Below are 20,756 nucleotides of genomic sequence, written 5' to 3'. Positions count from 1 at the left end.
TTGAGTTATCTATCGCTGTGTAACAGGTTTCCAATTTATACACGCTCTCATCTAATTCATCTCCAAAGAGAATCATTTCCAACAACAGCCATTTGGCTAACCTGTCACACTCTCATTGTACTGAGGGAAAAGTTATTTAATGTGGTCTCTCTGATGAAAAGACATGAAACGGTAGCGTTGTTGGTCAACGCCTACTCATCAGGCACATGATTGTGGATAGGCCCAACAGGGAGAGGAAATATCTATACATTAATGTTGTTGCCCATTTAGGAACACTAAAGATAACTGCCAAAGTTGTCCCTCCATGAAGCAAAATGTCAAAGCACCATCATCGTCATATAATCTAAACTGATCGTTAATGTTTTGTAGTGTTTCTTTCCTTTACATCATCTTCAGCCAATATCCTCAGGCTGATCAGCCAATCCAAAAGAAACAACTCTCACCTTACAGCCAAACCAGACCGGGTCCCTACAACTCTACAAAGGAGAGAAATGTCAAAGATGTGATTTGTATACCCCCCCCCTCCCCATCCTCATCTACCAGGAAATCATAAACAACTTGTCACTATTTTCTTGCATGCTAGCCTTTGAAACCCCCCATTCCCCATCTTATTTACATACCCCATGAGGCTCATTCAGAACACATTCATTAATGCAGATGAAACATTACTCAATGTCTGATTCAAATTAGGAGGATCAAATCCCTTTCAATATGTTTGTAGGACCCCCACATCGTGTTTTCTATTAACCCATAGAGGGCACATTGATTCAGAATATGGGAGAAAATTAAATCAGGGGATGGGTGAGGATAGCATGGGAATCTGTTTACGGTCTTTGATCTCATCCTAGGTCACAAGCCTCTCCTAGCTCATATCATTCTGCTTGGGGGCAGTCGGCTTAACAGAGATGTGGTCGATAACGATTAAATTGAATTGCTTAATTGTTTATCTCCTCATGCACTTACTAACACATTCTTCTGCTGGCATAACAAACACTGTAGCCTTAAGGAGAATAATAGTGTTCTATTCTCACGCTCATGACAAGCCCCCCCATCCAGCCCAGACCGCACGCAACAAACCAAGGCCAACACTTACACATCTGCTAGATAACAAAAAAACATTTAAGATGTTTTATTTAAAGAAAATGCATGGTCATACATCCGATACAAACACTGACAGAAAGGCAGGAATATCATTATAAGATCATTCAGGTTGCACTTAACCATTCCCACTAAGCAACAGTATTATAGTAACAATACAAAAACACAGATTTAAACAAAATGCCTCTAAAGAAATGTCAGCGTCAAAATACAAACGTGATCCTAGAGACGTAAGCATAGGGACAACAATTTGGGTTTCTACGTACATGACCAGTCCTGTAACAAGTGAGTAATTTTGGGCTTCTGTTACAACAAAGCAGAGGAAATGGAAGTGTCCATTACAATGACCAGTCCAGTTAGACTGCTGTGCCTCTCTCCAGATTCTGCTTGATCTCAGCTGTGTATTTGCCATAGAACCGCTCTGCCTTCTTGTTGAACTTGGCGTTCCTCTCGTTGATGTAGTCAATGTCTGCGTCATCGTTGTAGGCCCTACGCCGGCTGTATTTGGCCCGCTTCTCGATCCTGTGAAGAACAGCAAAGGATCAGTGTCAAGAAACGAAAAGGACACACAAACAACTTACAAACCAAAAGGACAACAATCATAGTAGAAAAACCTCATTCAGTTACTTAAAATCGAATCTCTCCAGAATGACTCACCATCACACAAAAGCAACAATCCCTAAACAAAGACGGTACACGTTCATATGCCAAAGCACCAATGAACAACCTTTACTCGTCTACTCGAACTCACAGGCACATACAGAGTCAATTCGCTAACTCACAGCCTTTAGTTAGTGTCTTCTAAGCAGAGATGTGCGTCATGCCCTGGCAGCCCAGTCTCATCTCTCACAGGAGCATCACTAACACAAGGCCACCTTAAATATAGCTGGGTGCTGAGAGAGGAGAGAATGAAGTCTAATGTAACCCAGGGACACTAGGGCAAGGAATATGCTGTGTGGGACTTGAGCTCAGGGGTTAAAGCAACAAAAAGATAATAATAATGACTGAAACTTAAGTCAATTTCAGATTGACTGGGGCCTCTCATTTCATGTCAGAAAGTAATGACCATCATGCTTTTAGGGAAAGAGGATCATTTTGTACAGTATGACTTCGACCAGTTAAAACATATTGGAACAGGTATATAGCCAATAAGCATCATCACCTGTATCCCGACTGATGCAGCATAGTGGCTATAAAATGTACATAGGGGTTTGTCCATCTGCAGTTACCACATTGCCGTGGTGTGAAGTACTTAAGTAAAAATAATTTAAAGTACTACTTAAGTAGTTTTTGGGGGTATCTGCACTATTTATATTTTTGACAACTTTTACTTCACTACATTCCAAAAGAAAACAATGTACTTTAACATACATTTTCTGACACCCAAAAGTACATTTTGAATGCTTAGCAGGACAGGATAAAGGTCAAATTATTGCACTTATCAAGAGAACATCCATTTACATTTACATTTAAGTCATTTAGCAGACGCTCTTATCCAGAGCGACTTACAAATTGGTGCATTCACCTTATGACATCCAGTGGAACAACCACTTTACAATAGTGCATCTAAATATTTTAAGGGGGGAGGGGGTGAGAAGGATTACTTTATCCTATCCTAGGTATTCCTTAAAGAGGTGGGGTTTCAGGTGTCTCCGGAAGGTGGTGATTGACTCCGCTGTCCTGGCGTCGTGAGGGAGTTTGTTCCACCATTGGGGAGCCAGAGCAGCGAACAGTTTTGACTGAGCTGAGCGGGAACTGTACTTCCTCAGTGGTAGGGAGGCGAGCAGGCCAGAGGTGGATGAACGCAGTGCCCTTATTTGGGTGTAGGGCCTGATCAGAGCCTGGAGGTACTGAGGTGCCGTTCCCCTCACAGCTCCGTAGGCAAGCACCATGGTCTTGTAGCGGATGCGAGCTTCAACTGGAAGCCAGTGGAGAGAGCGGAGGAGCGGGGTGACGTGAGAGAACTTGGGAAGGTTGAACACTAGACGGGCTGCGGCGTTCTGGATGAGTTGTAGGGGTTTAATGGCACAGGCAGGGAGCCCAGCCAACAGCGAGTTGCAGTAATCCAGACGGGAGATGACAAGTGCCTGGATTAGGACCTGCGCCGCTTCCTGTGTGAGGCAGGGTCGTACTCTGCGGATGTTGTAGAGCATGAACCTACAGGAACGGGCCACCGCCTTGATGTTAGTTGAGAACGACAGTTTGTTGTCCAGGATCACGCCAAGGTTCTTAGCGCTCTGGGAGGAGGACACAATGGAGTTGTCAACCGTGATGGCGAGATCATGGAACGGGCAGTCCTTCCCCGGGAGGAAGAGCAGCTCCGTCTTGCCGAAGTTCAGCTTGAGGTGGTGATCCGTCATCCACACTGATATGTCTGCCAGACATGCAGAGATGCGATTCGCCACCCGGTCATCAGAAGGGGGAAAGGAGAAGATTAATTGTGTGTCGTCTGCATAGCAATGATAGGAGAGACCATGTGAGGTTATGACAGAGCCAAGTGACTTGGTGTATAGCGAGAATAGGAGAGGGCCTAGAACAGAGCCCTGGGGGACACCAGTGGTGAGAGCGCGTGGTGAGGAGACAGATTCTCGCCACGCCACCTGGTAGGAGCGACCTGTCAGGTAGGACGCAATCCAAGCGTGGGCCGTGCCGGAGATGCCCAACTCGGAGAGGGTGGAGAGGAGGATCTGATGGTTCACAGTATCGAAGGCAGCCGATAGGTCTAGAAGGATGAGAGCAGAGGAGAGAGAGTTAGCTTTAGCGGTGCGGAGCGCCTCCGTGATACAGAGAAGAGCAGTCTCAGTTGAATGACTAGTCTTGAAACCTGACTGATTTGGATCAAGAAGGTCATTCTGAGAGAGATAGCGGGAGAGCTGACCAAGGACGGCACGTTCAAGAGTTTTGGAGAGAAAAGAAAGAAGGGATACTGGTCTGTAGTTGTTGACATCGGAGGGATCGAGTGTAGGTTTTTTCAGAAGGGGTGCAACTCTCGCTCTCTTGAAGACGGAAGGGACGTAGCCAGCGGTCAGGGATAAGTTGATGAGCGAGGTGAGGTAAGGGAGAAGGTCTCCGGAAATGGTCTGGAGAAGAGAGGAGGGGATAGGGTCGAGCGGGCAGGTTGTTGGGCGGCCGGCCGTCACAAGACGCGAGATTTCATCTGGAGAGAGAGGGGAGAAAGAGGTCAGAGCACAGGGTAGGGCAGTGTGAGCAGAACCAGCGGTGTTGTTTGACTTAGCAAACGAGGATCGGATGTCGTCGATCTTCTTTTCAAAATGGTTGACGAAGTCATCTGCAGAGAGGGAGGAGGGGGGAGGGGGAGGAGGATTCAGGAGGGAGGAGAATGTGGCAAAGAGCTTCCTAGGGTTAGAGGCAGATGCTTGGAATTTAGAGTGGTAGAAAGTGGCTTTAGCAGCAGAGACAGAGGAGGAAAATGTAGAGAGGAGGGAGTGAAAGGATGCCAGGTCCGCAGGGAGGCGAGTTTTCCTCCATTTCCGCTCGGCCTTCCGGAGCCCTGTTCTGTGAGCTCGCATTGAGTCGTCAAGCCACGGAGCGGGAGGGGAGGACCGAGCCGGCCTGGAAGATAGGGGACATAGAGAGTCAAAGGATGCAGAAAGGGAGGAGAGGAGGGTTGAGGAGGCAGAATCAGGAGATAGGTTGGAGAAGGTTTGAGCAGAGGGAAGAGATGATAGGATGGAAGAGGAGAGAGTAGCGGGGGAGAGAGAGCGAAGGTTGGGACGGCGCGATACCATCCGAGTAGGGGCAGTGTGGGAAGTGTTGGATGAGAGCGAGAGGGAAAAGGATACAAGGTAGTGGTCGGAGACTTGGAGGGAGTTGCAATGAGGTTAGTGGAAGAACAGCATCTAGTAAAGATGAGGTCGAGCGTATTGCCTGCCTTGTGAGTAGGGGGAAGGTGAGAGGGTGAGGTCAAAAGAGGAGAGGAGTGGAAAGAAGGAGGCAGAGAGGAATGAGTCAAAGGTAGACGTGGGGAGGTTAAAGTCGCCCAGAACTGTGAGAGGTGAGCCGTCCTCAGGAAAGGAGCTTATCAAGGCATCAAGCTCATTGATGAACTCTCCGAGGGGACCTGGAGGGCGATAAATGATAAGGATGTTAAGCTTGAAAGGGCTGGTAACTGTGACAGCATGAAATTCAAAGGAGGTGATAGACAGATGGGTAAGGGGAGAAAGAGAGAATGACCACATGGGAGAGATAAGGATCCCTATGCCACCACCCCGCTGACCAGAAGCTCTCGGGGTGTGCGAGAACACGTGGGCGGACGAAGAGAGAGCAGTAGGAGTAGCAGTGTTATCTGTGGTGATCCATGTTTCTGTCAGTGCCAAGAAGTCGAGGGACTGGAGGGAGGCATAGGCTGAGATGAACTCTGCCTTGTTGGCTGCAGATCGGCAGTTCCAGAGGCTACCGGAGACCTGGAACTCCACGTGGGTCGTGCGCGCTGGGACCACCAGATTAGGGTGGCAGCGGCCACGCGGTGTGGAGCGTTTGTATGGTCTGTGCAGAGAGGAGAGAATCCCTGGTCATCCCTACTGCCTCGGATCTGGCGGACTCACTAAACACACATGCTTTGTTTGTAAATTATGTCTGAGCGTTGGAGTGTGCGTAATAGGGATTTTTTTTTTTATTATTTATACTTTTACTTTCAATACTTAAGTATATTTTAGCAATCACATTTACTTTTGATCCTTAAGTATATTTCAAACCAAATACTTTTACTCAAGTAGTATTTTACTGGGTGACTTTCACATGAGTCCTTTTCTATACTGTATATATCTATACTGTCACTCAAGTATGACAATTGGGTACTTTTTCCCACCGCTGCCACATTGGACATAACATTCTGATTATTATTATTATGAATAATTATTTTATTGACCTTATAAGATGCCATTGCCCCTTTAAGAGCTCTGTTGCACAGCTGCACCTAAACCATGCTTTTGAAAAAAAAAAAAAAGCTTTTCGCGCAATAGACGGATTAGATGACAACGCACGCTTCAATGGGGCAGAAGGCCGTGTGGCCAGATAGCTAGCAACAATGACAAGACACTGCCATCTGGGGAATCGTAGGTGGCTCGTTCCAGCTAGTTTTATATTTTTCTTGATACCATGTCTTGTTTTGAGGTGTTTTGACTGATGTCATGTCTTTGCTAAAATGGTTCAAATTCACAAGCTAAACAACAACTGTTACAATATAGTTTGGAGACAAAAAGTGACCATTGTGCAAATTTATTTATGTTTTCAATAAATATGTCAACAATTCAAGCCAACCCAATCTGTTTTTCCCCAGAGTTGCACACGCGTCGGTTTTGTTGCTAAACAACCAACCAGTCTATCGAAAGAGTAAAGAAATAAAACTGGGAACCACCCTCTTTTAAACAAAAGCCAAAACTGCTTTCAAAAGTGTTTTCCTTGTAATTGCATTAAGAATAGTTGTACATTGGTTGCTTGTCAGAAAACATTTTCCTCCCTATGGCTCTTCGCAACTTCAATGCGCCTCGAAAGGAATATTTATCTCATATAGAACACGCAACAAGCCGACAAGGTAAATAGGTCAACTATTCGACTATGCGGTTGTTTGATTTTGTTTCGATAACGTTACAGGGCAAAAACAGTAGCACTGGAGAGTTCCATCCTGAGTGATAGAGGCTTTGAATGACTTTGCCAGCAGTTACAGTAGTAGACTAGACACCGCCGTTTGAGTTGGGCTCTGTGGTGGTACATCTGAACATCGGAATGTCTGCAACAATCATGCATGTCAGTTCAGCGGACATATTTTGTAGAACAGAAATTCTTCTGTATTAGGCTGGGTCATTGCTAATGCGATTACTGCTTTTTGAGGTCGGTTCGATTTTTTTTTTTAAAGGAATCACAGTTTGATAAAACAATAAAAGTCCCATGATGGTAGTGACTGCCCATTAATGCTCGTCACTTATTAACCATCATTTATTCACATGGCTTTATTATTTATCATCTCTATAGAGCTGCTGCCTATTCTGTCTGACAAAAATCACTATTTTAGTAGTTCTTCAAAGTAAACAAGGCATACTTTTATGACTGCTGAATACCAACTATCAATCACTTAGATTATGTATTCTCTCATTCTCAGACTACTTGTCTAAGCCTCACAGACCCGGACAAGTTTAAGCGGGTGCGCAATGAATTATGGTCATTGTTGTTAACTACCACGTTTATTGCGCTAAACTATGTAGAATATTGGCCTTTTGGAAACTACAGCTCCCTACTACATTTCAGTTGATTGCAATCAGTTGTACAACTGACTAGGTATCCCCCTTTCCCTTACATCGCACAGTTCAGGTTTGTTTCAGCTATACAGAAACTGCACATCGAGCTCACAGGAAAAAAAAAAACAGAATGAAATGGTATTCCATTTTTTTTTACCAGCATCAGACAATTTGTTGTTTAAAAAATTGAAAATAACTACCATTTTGGGTCATCGCTCAGCACTAGTCATTTCCAAACTATCTCCAGAACCCACATGACTGAAATCCATTGCATTGATGGAGAGCTTTAACCCCTGTGACCTTAGCTGGTATGGAAGGTCCAGAGTGCAGCTTGACCGGTCTATTACATGGCCATTCTTTCAAAAGGCACGCCATGCATTATTGAATTGGGCAAATGCATTCTTCTGACAGCCTTTCCAACTGAAAATCAGAGACGAGAGCTCATTAACTAGGACACACTCCCAGTCCCCCACTAAGATAGAAAGTGAGAGAGACAAGAGTTTTCCAGCACCTTTCCAGCAGGAGATACCGTAAGAGCCCTATCAGCCAGCCCCAATCAGGATTAACACTGGGGCTCATTCAGTAGGTATTAGATATGCCGCAGGTTTCATGGTCTGCCTGCCCTATTCACGAAGGGCTCTCATTCTTGTTTTGGACTCCAGTGCGTTGAATGCAAGGTCAGAAGGGGATAGGATCTCAGTCTCTGTTACGCTTACTGTTTCTCCACATCCTCCACCATGCGGTCGATGCCCTCCTTGGAAGGGACGTGGGTCCCATGGATCAGACTGTTGGATGTGGGGTGGAAATCCTCGCCGCTGTGAGACAGAATCGGAGAGTCAGTTAACATAATAGGCATTATAATGATCCTCCTCTCTCCAAACTGAATACCAGTCATCTCTATGACTGGGAACATTATGCTGTTGTGTACTTCACCCTTCACAGCTCCACATGTGGCAGCCATTAAGGGGAAAAACCTGTGGGTACTGAACTCATCTTTGGCTGATCAAGAAAGCCCACCATAACTATAACCATACCATTCCTCTCGAGCGTTTGCCTCACATTGACGCTTTCAAGACATGAAATGACTGAGTCTGTGGCTATGTCAAAACGAACCCAGGAGCAGGAGAGGGGCACGCTGATCTGTGAAGACTGTGATGGCAGCATCGATTATCTAAAATAACTGAAAGCTTAAGGCTGGCGGGGGGATAAAATGTCATGCTACTCATTTTATGGGGGGAATACAGTCTTCTCTGAAACACTCAGTAATGGAAAAGGAAGAGAGGCGTTTTACGAGGAGGCTCCAACTCACCACTGCTCTCGCTGCCTCTCGTAGCCGTCCATGTCTGGTTTGATCTGCTTGGTGAGGCGCTGGTACTGTCGCAGCTGGGCCTCTGCGTAACCTGCGGGCCAATGGCAGCAAACAAGAGGGGTTATAATTACCGGAACTAACTTCAAGCAGGCGCAAAGCCCTGCGACAAAACCTGCGTCTGGTTAAGGGAGATGAGGCCCTTTCAAGCCCCTCTGGTGATAATTCTCTCCCCAGAGGTTTAATTCAGAGACGTTTTGATGCAACAGATGGCAGCCATATTTGGGGAACGCAGCGATCCTTTTTGGCAAATTAAATTGGAGGCAGTTAAAAATTATTTATCCCAAGGGGTCTTTACACGCACCCAGAATTCCTCTTACAGGGCTGCACAGTGGTGGAGTGACTGTACCACGTCCAGTAGCCCTATCCCGCAATCTAATTTCTGCTGCTTTAAAGGCTGGTCTTTGTGGACCTGAGGTCTTTACAAACAACCAGGCTCTACAGAACAACATTAAAAAGTCACTCTTTCCCACTTGTTTCCCCAGGAGTAACTCTTATTTTAGGTGATAGCTTGTTTTTTGTTTAAACAGATTGAGGATGTATAGCACAACATACTGGTAGGTGTTCTCCAAGCCCACGATTGAATGGCCCTCAAAACATCTGTCTCATTGTGTTGTGTGACAAAACTGCACATTTTAAAGTGGCCTTTTATTGTCCCCTTTTAAAGGTGCACCTCTGTAATGATCATGATGTTTAATCAGCATCTTGATATGCCACACCTGTCAGGTGGTTGGATTATCTTGGCAAAGGACAAAAACAGTGATGTAAACAAATATGTGCCCAACATTTTTGAGAAATAAGCTTTTTATGCGTATGGAAAACGTCTGCAATTTTTTTTTGCTCATGAAACCAACACTTTACATGTTGCGTTTATATTTTTGTTCAGTATAATATATATAATAGCCTATAACTAAGGACCAGAGTTTTCCTTTTTCAGGAAAAGTGACCAGCTGAGGGATGGAAGTCCTGTTCGCTCAGTAAATGAGTCCCATCTCTCACCTGAGAATCCTGGGTCAGGGTTCTTCTTCTTCTTCTTTCTCTCCCACCGCTCAGCATCCTCGGCACTGATCTCTAGCAGTTTCACCCTGTCATAGTCCTCCCCTTTGGCCGCACACTCCTGAAATCACACAGAAACACACCAAGTCACTAAACAGCAACAGAGTATACTAGATAAACTTATAACATGACTAATCTATTATCCTAAGGTACATAACTTGCAGCTGACCTGACATCTTTTTGACCAGCCAACAAAAAAACATCTTACGCGTGACTGTTCATCCAACAAGCAGTGTCCGATAATTATTTCACCTTAGCTCTGCCACTGTATATAGTCATTATTACATTAACAATATTACATTGTGTCAAACATCAAAAATCTCCCCGCAAGATAAAACACACATCTTCATTTCACAGGTAGAATCGGGAAGTGTGTCACCTTGTATATCTAGTAATGAATCTACCGATCAGAATGGCTCTATCGAACAAGGACAAATGTATCTACATGCCGACAAACGTATAGTATGATCGGTATAACAGAGGCTTCGCGAAATGCCACAAAGCAGGACTACATTCATTCGGCGCACAAACCCCAGACCTGCCTTCTTTGTGGCCAATTGTGTGTGAAACTTCACTCATCTCGAAATGCCTCAGACACCATCAAAACAAACCCAAAATCAACCTCTGTGAAATCTCCCTTTATGCATAGCAGTCAACTATCTACGTTGATGGCCTCCCGGGTGGCGCAGTGGTTAAGGGCGCTGTACTGCAGCGCCAGCTGTGCCATCAGAGTCCCTGGGTTCGCGACCAGGCTCTTTCGTAACCGGCCGCGACCGGGTGGTCCGTGGGGCGACGCACAATTGGCCTAGCGTCGTCCGGGTTAGGGAGGGCTTGGTCGGTAGAGATGTCCTTGTCTCATCGCGCACCAGCGACTCCTGTGGGGGCCGGGCGCAGTGAGCGCTAACCAAGGTTGCACGGTGTACCCTCCGACGGCTGGCTTCCGGGTTGGATGCGCGCTGTGTTAAGAAGCAGTACGGCTGGTTGGGTATCGGAGGACGCATGACTTTCAACCTTAGTCTCTCCCGAGCCCGTACGGGAGTTGTAGCGATGAGACAAGATAGTAGCTACTACAACAATTGGGTACCACGAAATTGGGGAGAAAAAAGGGGTAAAAATTCAACAACAACAAAAAAACAATCTACGTTGATAAATAGCTACCTTTTTCTTTTCATCGGTCATGAGTTCCCACTCCAGACGGGCTTTCTTAGCCTCCCAGTTAGTTGGCAGCTTCAGTCTCTTGTCCTCCTCCACAACCTCCTTGTGATTGAGCTTGCGTGCTTCATTCTGAAACAGATACCACAAAATACATCAATTCCAGAACTTGAAAACAAAGAACACAGATCCATATAAGCTCATGATGTACTTGTGAGCTCAAATGAGGGTAGGCTACTAAGATATTACTAACCCATTCATAAACGCCAACTACCTTTAGTATCCATTGACAATAGTATGTTCTGGCCGGGGGAAGTTGTGATGAGCACCGATGCTCGTTCTGAACATTAAAACTCATTGCTTGCGGTACGGTTTTGGAATGTTGAATGTTTGGAAGCTCAGGGCGAGGATTTCCTTCCAAAGAGACATCAGGGATTGTAATATACTCTATATACTATATTTCACGGAAGCATGGCTCTATTGGGATATACTTTGGGTCCGTACAGCCAGTTGGGTTCTCAGTTCATTGCGCAGACAGGAATAAATATCTCTCCGGGAAGGAGAAGGGCAGGGGTGTATGTTTCATGATTAACTACTCATGGTGTGATTGTGATAACATACAGAAACTAAAGTCTTTTTGTTCACCCGACCTAGAATATCTCAATCAAATGCCAACCGTATTACCTCCAAGGGTTCATTCTCTTCAGTTAGTCACAGCCGTGTACACCCCCCCCCAAGTAGAGGTTGACCAATTATGATTTTTCAACGCCGATACGAATTAATATATATACAGTGGGGCAACTAAGTATTTAGTCAGCCACCAATTGTGCATGTTCTCCCCCTTAAAAAGATGAGAAAGGCCTGTAATTTTCATCATATGTACACTTCAAATATGAAAATCCAGAAAATCACATTGTATTTTTTAAATATTCTTTTTATTTCACCTTTATTTAACCAGGTAGGCTAGTTGAGAACAAGTTCTCATTTGCAACTGCGACTTGGCCAAGATAAAGCATAGCAGTGTGAACAGACAACACAGAGTTACACATGGAGTAAACAATTAACAAGTCAATAACACAGTAGGAAAAAAAAGGAGAGTCTATATACATTGTGTGCAAAAGGCATGAGGAAGTAGGCGAATAATTACAATTTTGCAGATTAACACTGGAGTGATAAATGATCAGATGGTAATGTACAGGTAGAGATATTGGTGTGCAAAAGAGCAGAAAAGTAAATAAATAAAAAACAGTATGGGGATGAGGTAGGTAAAAATGGGTGGGCTATTTACCGATAGACTATGTACAGCTGCAGCGATCGGTTAGCTGCTCAGAAAGCAGATGTTTGAAGTTGGTGAGGGAGATAAAAGTATCCAACTTCAGCGATTTTTGCAATTCGTTCCAGTCACAGGCAGCAGAGAACTGGAACGAAAGGCGGCCAAATGAGGTGTTGGCTTGAGGGATGATCAGTGAGATGCACCTGCTGGAGCGCGTGCTACAGATGAGTGTTGCCATCGTGACCAGTGAACTAAGATAAGGCGGAGCTTTACCTAGCATGGACTTGTAGATGACCTGGAGCCAGTGGGTCTGGCGACGAATATGTAGCGAGGGCCAGCCGACTAGAGTATACATGTCGCAGTGGTGGGTGGTATAAGGTGCTTTAGTGACAAAACGGATGGCACTGTGATAAACTGCATCCAGTTTGCTGAGTAGTGTTGGAAGCAATTTTGTAGATGACAATCGCCGAAGTCGAGGATCGGTAGGATAGTCAGTTTTACTAGGGTAAGTTTGGCGGCGTGAGTGAAGGAGGCTTTGTTTGATTTTCGATTGGAGATGTTTGATATGAGTCTGGAAGGAGAGTTTACAGTCTAGCCAGACACCTAGGTACTTATAGATGTCCACATATTCAAGGTCGGAACCATCCAGGGTGGTGATGCTGGTCAGGCGTGCGGGTGCAGGCAGCGAACGGTTGAAAAGCATGCATTTGGTTTTACTAGCGTTTAAGAGCAGTTGGAGGCCACGGAAGGAGTGTTGTATGGCATTGAAGCTCGTTTGGAGGTTAGATAGCACAGTGTCCGTGGACGGGCCGGAAGTATATAGAATGTTGTCGTCTGCGTAGAGGTGGATCAGGGAATCGCCCACAGCGAGAGCAACATCATTGATATATACAGAGAAAAGAGTCGGCCCGAGGATTGAACCCTGTGGCACCCCCATAGAGACTGCCAGAGGACCGGACAACATGCCCTCCGATTTGACACACTGAACTCTGTCTGCAAAGTAATTGGTGAACCAGGCAAGGCAGTCATCCAAAAAACCGAGGCTACTTAGTCTGCCGATAAGAATATGGTGATTGACAGAGTCGAAAGCCTTGGGAAGGTCGATGAAGACGGCTGCACAGTACTGTCTTTTATCAATGGCGGTTATGATATCGTTTAGTACCTTGAGCGTGGCTGAGGTGCACCCGTGACCGGCTCGGAAACCAGATTGCACAGCGGAGAAGGTACGGTGGGATTCGAGATGGTCAGTGACCTGTTTGTTGACTTGGCTTTCGAAGACCTTAGATAGGCAGGGCAGGTTGGATATTGTTCTGTAACGGTTTGGGTCCAGGGTGTCTCCCCCTTTGAAGAGGGGGATGACTGCGGCAGCTTTCCAATCCTTGGGGATCTCAGACGACATGAAAGAGAGGTTGAGGTTGAACAGGCTGATAGTTTCAGAAATAGAGGGTCCAGATTATCAAGCCCAGCTGATTTGTATGGGTCCAGGTTTTGCAGCTCTTTCAGGACATCTGCTATCTGGATTTGGGTAAAGGAGTACCTGGAGAGGCTTGGGTGAGTAGCTGCGGGAGGGGGGGGAAGCTGTTGCCCGAGGTTGGAGTGGCCAGGCGGAAGGCATGGCCAGCCGTTGAGAAATACTTGTTGAAGCTTTCGATAATCATGGATTTATTGTAGGGTTTTTTATGAATTTATTTGCAAATTATGGTGGAAAATAAGTATTTGGTCACCTACAAACAAGCAAGATTTCTGGCTCTCACAGACCTGTACCTTCTTCTTTAAGAGGCTCCTCTGTCCTCCACTCGTTACCTGTATTAATGGCACCTGTTTGAACTTGTTATCAGTATAAAAGACCTGTCCACAACCTCAAACAGTCACACTCCAAACTCCACTATGGCCAAGACCAAAGAGCTGTCAAAGGACACCAGAAACAAAATTGTAGACCTGCACCAGGCTGGGAAGACTGAATCTGCAATAGGTAAGCAGCTTGGTTTGAAGAAATCAGCTGTGGGAGCAATTATTAGGAAATGGAAGACATACAAGACCACTGATAATCTCCCTCAATCTGGGGCTCCACGCAAGATCTCAACCCGTGGGTCAAAATGATCACAAGAACGGTGAGCAAAAATCCCAGAACCACACGGGGGGACCTAGTGAATGACCTGCAGAGAGCTGGGACCAAAGTAACAAAGCCTACCATCAGTAACACACTACGCCGCCAGGGACTCAAATCATGCAGTGCCAGACGTGTCCCCTGCTTAAGCCAGTACAGGCCCGTCTGAAGTTTGCTAGAGAGCATTAGGATGATCCAGAAGAAGATTGGGAGAATGTCATATGAAACCAAAATATAACTTTTTGGTAAAAATTCAACTCGTCGTGTTTGGAGGACAAAGAATGCTGAGTTGCATCCAAAGAACACCATACCTACTGTGAAGCATGGGGGTGGAAACATCAAGCTTTGGGGCTGTTTTTCTGCAAAGGGACCAGGACGACTGATCCGTGTAAAGGAAAGAATGAATGGGGCCATGTATCATGAGATTTAGTGAAAACCTCCTTCCATCAGCAAGGGCATTGAAGATGAAACGTGGCTGGGTCTTTCAGCATGACAATGATCCCAAACACACCACCCGGGCAAGGAATGAGTGGCTTCGTAACAAGCATTTCAAGGTCCTGGAGTGGCCTAGCATTTGTATTTCATATACCTTTGACTAATGGATGTTCTTATAGGCACTTTAGTATTGCCAGCCTAATCTCGGGAGTTGATAGGCTCGAAGTCATAAACACCGCTGTTCTTCAAGCAATGCTAAGAGCTGCTGGCAAACGCAGTAAAGTGCTGTTTGAGTAAATGCTTACGAGCCTGCTGCTGCCTACCACCGCTCAGTCAGACTGCTCTATCAAATCATAGACTTAATTATAATCTAATAAACACAAGCCTTTGGTCATTAATATGGTCAAATCCAGAAACTATCATTTTGAAATCAAAACGTTTATTCTTTCAGTGAAATACAGAACCTTTCCATATTTTATCGAACGGGTGGCAACCCTAAGTCTACATATTGCACAACCTTCAATGTTATGTCATAATTATGTAAAATTCTGGCAAATGAATTACTGTCTTGATAGGAAGAAAAGGTCTCCACAGTTCGCAACGAGCCAGGCAGCCCAAACTGCTGCATATACCCTGACTCTGCTTGCACTGAATGCAAAAGTAGTAACAATTTCCCTAGTTAATATTGCCTGCTAACATGAATTTCTTTTAACTAAACATGCAGGTTGAAAAAAATATACTTCTGTGTATTGATTTGAATAATGGCATTGATGTTTATGGTTAACTACATTTGTGCAACGATTGTGCTTTTTTTGCAAATGCGCTTTTGTTAATATCACCACCTGTTTGGAAGTAGGCTGTGATTCGACAATAAATTAACAGGCACCGCATTGATTATATGCAACGCAGGACAAGCTAGTTAACCTTGGAATATCATCAACTATGTGTAGTTAACTAGTGAAGATATGAAAAAACAATCTTCATAAGACATGTTTAATGTTAGCTAGCAACTTACCTTGGCTCCTTGCAGCCACAAGGTCCTTTTGATGCTGCACTCCATAACAGGTGCCACGCAGTCTCATGGACTGCAATGTAATCAGCCATAATCAGCATCCAAAAAGGCTGATAACCGATTGTTATGTACACTTGAAATCGGCCCTAATTCAAATTGGCCATGCCGATTAAATCGGTCGACCTCTACCCTCAAGCTGAAACCACCACGGCCCTCAAATAACTTTACTGGACTTGATGCAAATAGGCAGTGGCTGGGACTGAGATGTCACAGGAAGACCAAAAAAGATCATCAAGGACAACAACCACCCGAGTCACTGCCTGTTCACCCCGCTATCATCCAGAATGCGGGGTCAGTACAGGTACATCAAAGCTGGGACTGAGACTGAAAAACAGCTTCTATCTTAAGGCAATCAGACTGTTAAATAGCCATCACTAGCACATCAGAGGCTGCTGCCCTATATACATAGACTTTAAAATCACTGGCCACTAATAATAAAACACTAGTCACTTGAATAATGTTTACATATTTTGCATTACTTATCTAATATGTATATACCATCTTCTATTCTACTGTATCTTAGTCTATGCTGCTGACCAAATATGTATATATTATTAATTCATTCCTTTACTTTAGATGTATGTATTGTTGTGGAATTGTTAGATATTACTGCACTGTTGGAGCTAGAAACACAAGTATTTCGCTACACCTGGAATAACATCTGCTAAACAAGTGTATGTGACCAATAACATTTGATTTGAATAGATTCCCTTTGGCTTTTGCTTTGGACGGTAATATTAATTAAGTCAATATAGCCAGCTGCTGGCTTTTTGGATAGATTTTTGGTCTATAAAGAGAAACGTTAGGCTCCTTTAGTCCATTAATGGGCCAAGACGTTACTAGAAGGTGTCTGAAATAAGAGAATCTTTGAAAACAAACTCACCCTTTTGAAATGTAGTTCCCGGAATTTTCGGAGTCTCTCCTCTCTCTTCTGAGATGCAGTACTTTCGGTCGGCTCATAACTGACCGAAGCAGATCCCTAATAAATCGCATAAACATTAGCTAGCTAACATAAGTACTAACTCGAATGTTTGAACCATGCTGTACAATGGCAAGACACAGCAAGGTAACGTTAGCTAAGTTATCATGCTAATCCATACCACAAACACATCAGTGGTTATTAAAAGCAAATCGAAAAACATCTAGCTAAGAGGTATAAAAGGAATGGTCTGAAAAGCTAGCAAGTTAGCTAGCTACGGCTGTTAGCGCTAGCCATGAGACTGTAAACAGACATTAGAAGTACTGATATGGGTTCTCCATTGGGTACACTAATATATTTCAAATGTCAGTTTGATTTTCAGTAACTGTATATCTTAGACAAAAATTAATGAACCCCCCCTTTTTTATTATTTCAGGTTATCATTCGTCAAAACACCAACCTCAGCGCAGGACGCCATCGTTGAGCTGGCAGTCAGGAAGTCTTCGCCCTGAATGTCGGATGTTACGCAATGAACAAAACAGGACCGTGATCATAGAAATATTGTAAAATCAATCAAAGATCTCATATTATTTTGCTTATTTAGATTTATTTAATGAGATTCAAGGGGGGGGGGGGGGGGTCAATGGGCTACTATATTGTCATGGTGTCAATAACATATTCAGGAATTCATTGATAGGTAGATACAAAAATGTCAACATGTTTTCAAGCGATCCTTTCCCCCAATTGAATAGCCCACAACTTCAACCACAGATGTGCACATATTTTTTGATAGGTTTACTAATGAACTATTTCCGGTAAGATACTACCACTAACCTAAGCTTTTTTTTTAATGTTCTGTAAGAATTGAGGATCAAAGAACAGTGACTCATTGGATATGTCAGGGAGACATGAACCAGAATCCGTACTAACAGGAGACATTTGATATTGCGAATATCCTTTAAACCCACGAAGCAGACATTCAACTTTGTATTCACCAGCTTGACAAGTTTAATCATGTCAAAATAAGTTTGTTACTCACAAAATATGGAGTTTCGATTAGCACCTATCGTCCTTTCCTGTCGTCACATTACGGTCAGTATGTACTTCCAAAAAAGGTCTAAATGAAATAGTTACATACAACCGGGAAAAAATCCTCTTCGGCCTTGTCAATGTATTCAGCTATTGTAGACTTAAGACCTGTGCATGGCAGTAAGGTTAGTGCTATGCTATTCGGGATCATTGGAATGTGAGCTATTGTAAGTGCTGAATAGTCTTTTTTTTCAGTTGATTGTACATTTTTATTTAGATTTTTTTTGTAAGTACATACCGGCCGTGACGGCAGTAAATGACGACAGATGCTAATCGAAACTCCATATTTGGAGAGTAAGGAACATATTTTGACATTATTAAGCTTGAAAAGCTGGTGAACGGCAAGTTGAATAGCTGCTTCCTGGGCTCAAATGAGATTCCCCATATCAAAGTCTCATTTAAGGCCAGATTCTGGTTCAAGGGAGACATAGCCATTAGTTGCACAAACTATGACAAAAACCTGTAAAATTCTGAACAGATAGACAGCTATCTGATTATTAATCTGAGCCTAGAGGAAAGTCTTTGTCCTCAGGCCTAGAGGAAATCCAAAGTCATTCTACTACCCAAGAGTGGTAAACTGTTGGGAAAAGTTATGTTTGGCCAAATACAATGCTATTTTTCTAGAAACACATGAACAACATACTTTCAACATGCTTATAGAGAAGGGCACTCAACATGTACTGCACTGAGACAAATGTCTGATTATTGGTTGAAATGAATTCATAATTAGAAGATTGTGGGAGCTGTACTGTTAGATTTCAGTGTAGCCTTTGATATTATTGACCATAACCTGTTGTTGAGAACTTACGTGTTATGACTTTTCAACGTCTGTCATATCGTGAATTTGGAACTATCTATCGAAGAGTTTTCTTTAATGGAAGCTTCTCTAATATCAAACATGTAAAGTGTGGTGTACCGCAAGGCAGCTCTGTAGGCCCTCTACTCTTTTATATTTTTATCAATGACCTGCCACTGGCATTAAACAAAGCATGGGTGTCCATGTATGCTGATGATTCAACCATATACTCATCAGAAACCACAGCTAATGAAGTAATTGACACCCTTACCAAAGAGTTGTAGTCTGTTTTGGAATGGGTGGCCAGTAATAAACTGGTCCTGAACATCTCTAAAACTAAGAGCATTGTATTTGGTACAAATCATTCCCTAAGTTCTAGACCTCAGCTGAATCTGGTAATGAATGCTGTGGCTGTTGAACAAGTTGAGGAGACTAAATTACTTGGTGTTACCTTAGATTGTAAACTGTCATGGTCAAAACATATAGATTCAATGGTTGTAAAGATGGGGAGAGATCTGTCCGTAGTTAAGAGTCGCTCTGCTTTTATGACACCGCACTCCAAAAAGCAAGTCCTGCAGGCTCTAATTTTGTCTTGTCTTGAGCATTGTCTAGTCGTGTGGTCAAGTGCTGCGAGTGGCAGGTCTTGCTCTTCACTGTAATCAGAGGTCTAATATAAATACTATGCATGCCAGTCTCGCTTGGCTAATAGCTGAGGAGAGACTGACTGCATCACTTCTTATTTTTATTTTAAAAAATGAATGTGTTGAAAATTCCAAATTGTTTGCATAGTTAACTTACACAGAGCTTTGACACTCACACTTACCCCACCAGCCATGCCACCAGGGATCTTTTCACAGTCCCCAAATGCAGAACAAATTCAAGAAAGCGTACAGTATTATATAGAGACATTATTGCATGGAACTCCTTTACATCTCATATTTCTCAAATGAACAGCAAACCTGGTTTCAAAAAAACAGATTAAGCAACACCTCACAGTACAACGCCTCTCCCCTATTTGACCTAGATAGTTTGTGTGTGTACTGATATGTAGGCTATGTGTGCCTTTTAAAAATGAATGTAGTTCACTCCTTGTCTATTAATGTTCTGTATTATGTAATGTTTCATGTTTTGTGTGGACCCTAGGAAGAGTAGCTGCTGCTTTCTCAACAGCTAATGAGGACCCTAATAAAATACCAAATACCACTATAGCAAATTGTGTCATTCTGTGCGAGCCAAATCTTTTATTGTGACACCATGAAAAAAGTAATTGCTTTGCATCTTGCATTTCATATCATCTGTGTTGAAATTATAATCAGACGTTAACTTTTTTCTTTTAATGTTTAATCAAACAAAATATTGGAAATAAGCGTGATGCATATTGTGATTACAGATATGACTGGAAGCAATAGAGTAGAAAGTATGAAAGGTCAGACATCAGTTTCATGTAAAGTCAGATGTCAGATTTCCACACTGACAGAGACCAGAGACCATGGCAGTGACTGTTGATTTGTTTGAAGTCTCAGTTGTTATGCTCTTTCACTAAACAGAAATGGAAACTCATGACAATTAACAATGCATCTATTTCTTTGCTAATTCAATACAGCATACATTAGGCTTAGGTCTGAATATATGTATTGAATATGATTTTAAGATCTGATCGTAAGACAGAAGTAAAACCTTTTAAACTGCAACGTTAGCATGTTTGACTTGCCAGAATGGATGTATTCCCTATTTGTTTGCATTATACTAATATAGCTCCACTTAATTAGGATGTAATTAAGTGTAGTTTATAGTCTTAGATTAAAGCATCCTAGATCACAGGCAATGTTAATGGAGTGATGCATTTTCACTGGGAACCAGATGGGAGCACATCACAGCGAAGCAAAACAACACTAATGTAATGGGCAGGGCCCTGCCATTGTAGGAAATAAAAAAGAGGGTAAAGTGCTTGAAAAAAGAAATAGCAATGGAACACAAAATGGTGGCTTAGAGAACATTTATTTTGATATAGTGAAGGAGACAGTAACCTGACTCAGGCTAGTAGGATTTGCTCTTTTGACTCCATGTTTTCCTCATACTTTGGCAAATGATTATATGCATGTGAGCATCTGCGCTTTTGAATGAGCGTGTGGCATGTCC

General features: G+C 43.4%; 1 protein-coding gene across 1 annotated transcript; it reads right to left on the bottom strand.

The window, feature by feature from the left end:
- Positions 1-1,114: 1,114 nt before the first annotated feature.
- Positions 1,115-17,240, bottom strand: LOC124046374 (pre-mRNA-splicing factor syf2-like). Its single transcript, XM_046366690.1, has 7 exons — positions 17,193-17,240; positions 16,697-16,792; positions 10,933-11,058; positions 9,718-9,835; positions 8,662-8,752; positions 8,069-8,167; positions 1,115-1,620 (listed from the first exon to the last, which is right to left on the bottom strand). The coding sequence occupies exons 1-7, from the start codon at positions 17,208-17,210 to the stop codon at positions 1,455-1,457; spliced, it is 714 nt and encodes a 237-aa protein (XP_046222646.1). The 5' UTR covers positions 17,211-17,240; the 3' UTR covers positions 1,115-1,454.
- Positions 17,241-20,756: the final 3,516 nt, after the last annotated feature.

This window comes from Oncorhynchus gorbuscha, linkage group LG10, assembly GCF_021184085.1.
Source record: "Oncorhynchus gorbuscha isolate QuinsamMale2020 ecotype Even-year linkage group LG10, OgorEven_v1.0, whole genome shotgun sequence".
Lineage (NCBI taxonomy): Eukaryota > Metazoa > Chordata > Actinopteri > Salmoniformes > Salmonidae > Oncorhynchus > Oncorhynchus gorbuscha.
This window is presented reverse-complemented; position numbering and strand designations above follow the sequence as displayed.